This window comes from Sinocyclocheilus grahami, unplaced genomic scaffold (genome assembly GCF_001515645.1).
Source record: "Sinocyclocheilus grahami isolate Dianchi unplaced genomic scaffold, SAMN03320097.WGS_v1.1 scaffold362.1, whole genome shotgun sequence".
Lineage (NCBI taxonomy): Eukaryota > Metazoa > Chordata > Actinopteri > Cypriniformes > Cyprinidae > Sinocyclocheilus > Sinocyclocheilus grahami.
In genome coordinates, this window is record NW_015505541.1 from 398,240 (window position 1) to 404,756 (window position 6,517).

At 34.6% G+C, this 6,517-nt stretch overlaps 1 protein-coding gene and 1 long non-coding RNA gene across 2 annotated transcripts in view; one reads left to right on the plus strand and one right to left on the minus strand.

Moving 5' to 3' along the window:
• LOC107549095 (uncharacterized) overlaps positions 1–5,200 on the minus strand; it is a 20,269-nt gene extending 15,069 nt beyond the window's left edge. Inside the window, exon 1 of the long non-coding RNA XR_001604530.1 lies at positions 5,140–5,200. This is a non-coding gene — a long non-coding RNA (uncharacterized lncRNA). The remainder of the gene's footprint in view (positions 1–5,139) is intronic.
• The window catches only part of LOC107549092 (cell death regulator Aven-like), a 30,868-nt gene that overhangs the window by 2,100 nt on the left and 22,251 nt on the right, over positions 1–6,517 (plus strand). Inside the window, exon 2 of the mRNA XM_016230032.1 lies at positions 3,808–3,982. Coding sequence (XP_016085518.1) covers positions 3,808–3,982 — 175 coding nt within the window. The remainder of the gene's footprint in view (positions 1–3,807; positions 3,983–6,517) is intronic.

A 6,517-nucleotide genomic window follows, 5' to 3' on the forward strand; every position in this document is an offset into this window, starting at 1 on the left:
AACATGATCACATCATGTAACCATTGCTTTAAGTTGTTCATTGTTTCTGTATATATTTCATTGTTTCTGAATACATGAAGTTACTTAACTGCATGATTTGTATAGCCTAATTTTAGAACATTTCTGCCATATGAACATTACTTTGGCACAGTTACACCTGTTAACAGAACTCTTATTTGTAATGTAGAAACATTCACTTTCTGTAAAGCTGCTTTGAAACAATGTGTATATTAAAAAGTGATATACAAATAAATGTGAATTGAAGAAAAAAATGAATGCATCATTTTTCCTCCTCTCCAGATCAGTAGGGAAACCATACATTCACACTCCTTTCTGTGAGTGACTGGAGCACTCCCATGCAGCACAGCAAACTATAGTGGAGACTGTTCAAGGACAACATGCTTTATAGTTTATTATAAAGGTATAAATCGATTGCTGTAAATAAGTGCATAACAAAAGTCAACCTACATAAAATATATGATTAAATGTGTAATTTTTTAAAAGTTGTTTTAAATTGGAATATACTACAAATATATTTTTATATATTAATAATTGAGGGGTGCACAAGAATCAAAAACATTAAACAAGATTAGTTTTCACTTAATAAAATATCTTCATTTATTTGGAATGAATTTTCTAAGACAACAAACTAAACATTTACAATGAGATTAGTAAAACGACAATGAACATTAAGATGTGATTGAACTTCCTGTTATAATATTCCTAGTATATTTATTAGTACAACTTTGTGTAAGAATATCAATGCTTCCTAGAAACATGCTGTCTTTAACATATATAGTGTTGGTAGAAGACCACAATGTCGTTTATATAGCAAACACGGACATTTACCATGGTAACTTCAGCCTAAAATATGTTAACAAGGCAGGTAAGGATAGCTGACTACATTAATCCTCAAATATTAGTGTATTTTATCTTTTAAAAACAACACTGATATAACTACATATGCTACGTATACATGTATACATTGTTTAATAAATAATGTAAATAAATTATGATATTGTCTTCTAATTACCAAAAATCACAGTTCTGTCTCTCCAACTCAATGTATTTCAATTTTATTTGGGGAAAAATTGTGCTTAAACACCAGCATCCAGGCCAATAAAGCTTGTTTGTGAAATTTAGCTAATTTCACAGGTAGTCAATTTTAAAATCACATCTCAACAGAAGAGATCTATGCCACCCATCATGTCAAACAAGTGTTTTGGAAATGTATACCACATGCTGTCCTTTTCTTTCATGAAGTTAATTAACCAATTAACCTTCAATGTATTGTTTAAAGTTTTAAAACTAAGCACAGATAAACCACCTTTACCCTATGGTTTACATAAAATGTCCTTTCTCAAATAGTGATGTCTATTCCTCCATACAAAATTAAATAACATTTTGTCTAATTCTTTGTACACATTAGATGGCATATCTAAAGCTAACGACACATAGACGGATCTTGATATCCCCTCTGCTTTTGATAGTAAAACCCTACCATTCAGGGATAAATCTCTTTGAAGCCAGATATTAAATCTTGTTTTAGTTTTGTTCATCGTCAGCCAATTGAGATAATTTAAATACTCTTCCAAATACTCTTATACCTTCAAACCCTGCTTTTTTTTATATATAGGGCCATCATTTGTGTAACTAATAAAAACAAAAATTGAGACAAAGGGCTACCCTGCTGTATACTCGATTAATCTCAAATCTACCACTTGTACCCACTGATAATTTGACTGAACTATTACATCCATTGTAAATAGTTCTAACAGCTTTTTGAAAGTATTCTCCAAAATCAAAATGTTCAATACATCGAAACATAAACTCATGACTTACAGTATCAAATGCTTTGTAAAAGTCTATGAATAAGATAAAAGAATTATTCGGTATGTAATGATTGTAATCAATCATATCTAAGATTAACCTAATATTATTACTAATATGTCTCCCACTCATAAACCCTGATTGTTCTTCCTCAATTATCTCTTCCAAACCTTTCTTTAGTCTTCTTGCAAAAACTAGAGCAAGAAGTTTAGCATCATTGTTCAGAAGGGTAATTGGTCTCCAGTTATCAATATAAAGTTTATCCTTATTAGGCTTAGGAATTATTGTAATAAGACCTTGTTTGAGAGTTGCAGGTAATTTCCCGCATGCAATTGATTCTTTAAACATGGCTACTAAAAAAGGAGATAACTGGACATTGAACATCTTATAAAATTCACTAGTAAGCCCATCGTTTCCTGGAGACTTATTATCCTTCAAGCCCACAATACACTTTTTAATCTCTTCTAGACTAATTTCTTTGTCACAAAATAATTTAAATTCATCATTTATTTTTTTTGTTGTGTCAGAAATTTTACTTAAAAACAAATCTGTTTCTCTGTCATTGTAAGGGTCTGAAGTGTATAGATTCTCCTAAAACTGGGTGACATATTCAGCAATATCTTTATTGTTTTCACATACTCTATTATTAATCAGAAGGTTATGTATAGATGATAATTCATTATTACGTTTTTCCAAAATTTTCTCACCTTGTTCAATCCATTTCTGTCTACTTCTTATAAAGGCACTTTTAGCTTTGTCTAAATAAATTGTATCTAATTGTAACTGCAAGGACGCCAGTTGTTTGAGCTCTTCATTTGTTAAAATTCGTTTACAGGATAATTTCATTATTTCTTCAAATAATTTGATTTCTTTCTCTTTTTTTACTTTAGCCATTTTTTTCCCTATACCTATAGCTATGCTTCTTATTTCGAATTTCATTCATTCCCAATTTTGACCAAATTTATTAAGAATACATGCCCGTTTCCAATATTTTTTCTATAATTTCAATGGCTTTATTTTTAAACCCTTCATTCTCTAACAAGGTTTTATTTAATTTCAGATAGTTTGTTTTAGGACCAGCCGGATTTTCAGCATCTTTGTTGAGTTTAATCATTATAGCCTTATGATCTGTTAATACTGAAGTTTCAATTTTCACTAATTCAATATCATCGGCACTATTTGCAGAAATTAGCCAACTCTTTCTATGGCTCTGCAATGGACTATAGTACATCGATGACTCGTCTGTGTCTATTAAATTATTCATGAGACTGCGTGTTCTTATACTATGAGAAGACGCTTCGCTTAATTATTCACAACAGCATTTGTTGATTTGCTATGACAGACGTTTCAGACTGTGAGATGACATCACGCACATTAACTGAGAGAAACGTTCATGGATCGAAGAAGAGTGTTTGTTTTTGCTTTGTAGTAAGAGTTCGGCACAAACGCGATTCATTCACTTGGTGAGCATAACCGTTTTTACAGCTCTATAAAAGGCTTATATAAACGCCACAGAATAAGCCTTAAAAGTTCTCAGAGGTGCAACAGCGCATTCATATAACGTTATATGTTTTCGATGCAGAGTGCAAATGGCTGTGTATATATTTGTGTTTTTAACTCGATGGGAGAGAAATTAAACTGTCTGAACGTGAAGCTGTGTGTGTTGTCTGTCCCTCCTCTTCCCCCTCCTCCGCTCCGCTGCGCACCACGCCCACTTTTTAAAGCTTTTTTTCAAAACTGTGGTGAGAACTAACCAGTGCTGAAACGGGGTTTCATGACCCTTTAATGAGTTTAATTTTATAAATAATCGATTTATGGTATTAACGTAACGTAACATTATTGTACAATATTGTGTTGGTGGCTGGTGTGTTTTTTTTTTTCTCTAAGGTTTTCATGTTTCTAATAAACTGTCACAGTAAAACAATTGTATTGTGTCATGCTTGCTCACTGCCATCTTTTTTTCTGATCGCTTTCCAGAATCAAGATGACAATGACAAAGAAAACTTTGAGCAAGAGGAGGAGGACAACACCTTCTCTAGGCGAAAGCTTGAGTCCAACTGGGACCGTTATAAGGAATCCGAGAAAGAAGAAATTCATGAAGATGTTCCTGCACAGAGAGGCACAGACTATCATGTCCTCCTCACTTCAGCTGGTAAGACATGACTACCCACTTAAATCTGTGTCATATTTCCCCATGCAGGCAGGAGATCAAAACCAAAATGAATGTAGAACAACGATGGTGTTAACCAGCTGTCCTGCTGTGTGCTATTGAGATACCAAAGGGCAACGAGAAGGGCAAAGCTCTATTTCTGTTACACGGTTGGATCTGATTAATGGATGACTCATCTCATGAGCAACAGTTTTTGCCATGTTTACAAATAGCACAGTAAACTACCATTACCAATCACCGGGTTTATTTCAAGCTGCCTGAATAAGAAGTTTGAAGTCAGTATGATTTTTTTTTTAATTAAAGTAATATTCTAATTCTAAATGGACCCTTGTGTGGTGTTCATATTTGTGTTATTCAGCCAGTAAAGCTTTTTTTCAAAACTGTGGTGAGAACTAACCAGTGCTGAAACGGGGTTTCATGACCCTTTAATGAGTTTAATTTTATAAATAATCGATTTATGGTATTAACGTAACGTAACATTATTGTACAATATTGTGTTGGTGGCTGGTGTGTTTTTTTTTTTCTCTAAGGTTTTCATGTTTCTAATAAACTGTCACAGTAAAACAATTGTATTGTGTCATGCTTGCTCACTGCCATCTTTTTTTCTGATCGCTTTCCAGAATCAAGATGACAATGACAAAGAAAACTTTGAGCAAGAGGAGGAGGACAACACCTTCTCTAGGCGAAAGCTTGAGTCCAACTGGGACCGTTATAAGGAATCCGAGAAAGAAGAAATTCATGAAGATGTTCCTGCACAGAGAGGCACAGACTATCATGTCCTCCTCACTTCAGCTGGTAAGACATGACTACCCACTTAAATCTGTGTCATATTTCCCCATGCAGGCAGGAGATCAAAACCAAAATGAATGTAGAACAACGATGGTGTTAACCAGCTGTCCTGCTGTGTGCTATTGAGATACCAAAGGGCAACGAGAAGGGCAAAGCTCTATTTCTGTTACACGGTTGGATCTGATTAATGGATGACTCATCTCATGAGCAACAGTTTTTGCCATGTTTACAAATAGCACAGTAAACTACCATTACCAATCACCGGGTTTATTTCAAGCTGCCTGAATAAGAAGTTTGAAGTCAGTATGATTTTTTTTTTAATTAAAGTAATATTCTAATTCTAAATGGACCCTTGTGTGGTGTTCATATTTGTGTTATTCAGCCAGTGTTCGTGGGTCTGGTGGACCCGCTGCAGTTTTGGGGGTTTTTAATTCAACACAATTAGAAATTTTATGTTAAAATACTCAACAGATGTTTACTTCTTCCCAATTACAAGCAATATAAACAGCATATATGGTTAATATTTGGCCTTTCCCTTTGTTAGATCACATTTATTAATTAAAGTGCTACAACCTTTGCGGGAATGGGAACTGATCTATACATAAGGATTATAGATTAGTTGCAGAAACACAAAACTCACACTTACACCCACACAGATTCTCTCTCACACACACATGCACATACACACATATACACATACTAATAGCAGGCTCAGACAATAGGAGGACAGAGTGAAGGTACACAGGACCTAAAATTTCCACACTTTTATTAGCCCCAGGTCCAGTAGACCTGAACATCCTGTATGTAATATAAATGTGTAGGGGGGTGTACAGTGTGTGGTCATTGAAAATTTGTTCTGATAAATATTCTTCACAGAAAATGAACCAAGATTAAGGAGTCTGAAAAAAATTATTAATCGTATAATTTTTCTTTTGACAGAAAGTGAAAATGGGTCCCACAGACCCGAACACCATACAAGGGTTAATATATATACATACATATATATATATATATACACATATACAGTGGTGGGAAAAAGTGTTGGCCCCCTTCCTGATTTCTTATTTTTTTGCATGTTTGTCACACTTTAATGTTTCAGATCATCAAACAAATTTAAATATTAGTCAAAGATAACACAAGTGAACACAACATGCAGTTTTTAAATGAAGGTTTTTATTATTAAGGGAAAACAAAATCCAAAACTACATGACCCTGTGTGAAAACGTGTTTGCCCCTAAACCTAATAACTGGTTGGGCCACCCTTAGTAGCAACAACTGCAATCAAGCGTTTGCGATAACTTGCAATGAGTCTGTTACAGCGCTGTGGAGGAATTTTGGTCCACTCATCTATGCAGAATTGTTGTAATTCAGCCACATTGGAGGGTTTTCGAGCATGAACCACCTCTTTAAGGTCATGCCACAGCATCTCAATAGGATTCAGGTCAGGACTTTGACTAGGCCACTCCAAAGTCTTCATTTTGTTTTTCTTCAGCCATTCAGAGGGGGACTTGCTGGTGTGTTTTGGATCATTGTCCTGCTGCAGAACCCGGTAATTTTGGTCGGCCGGCCACTCCTGGGAAGGTTCTCCGCTGTTCCATGTTTTTGTCATTTGTGAATAATGGCTCTCACTCTGGTTCGCTGGACTCCCAAAGCTTTAGAAATGGCTTTATAACCTTTTCCAGACTGATAGATCTCAATTACTTTCTTTCTCATTTGTTTCTGAATTTC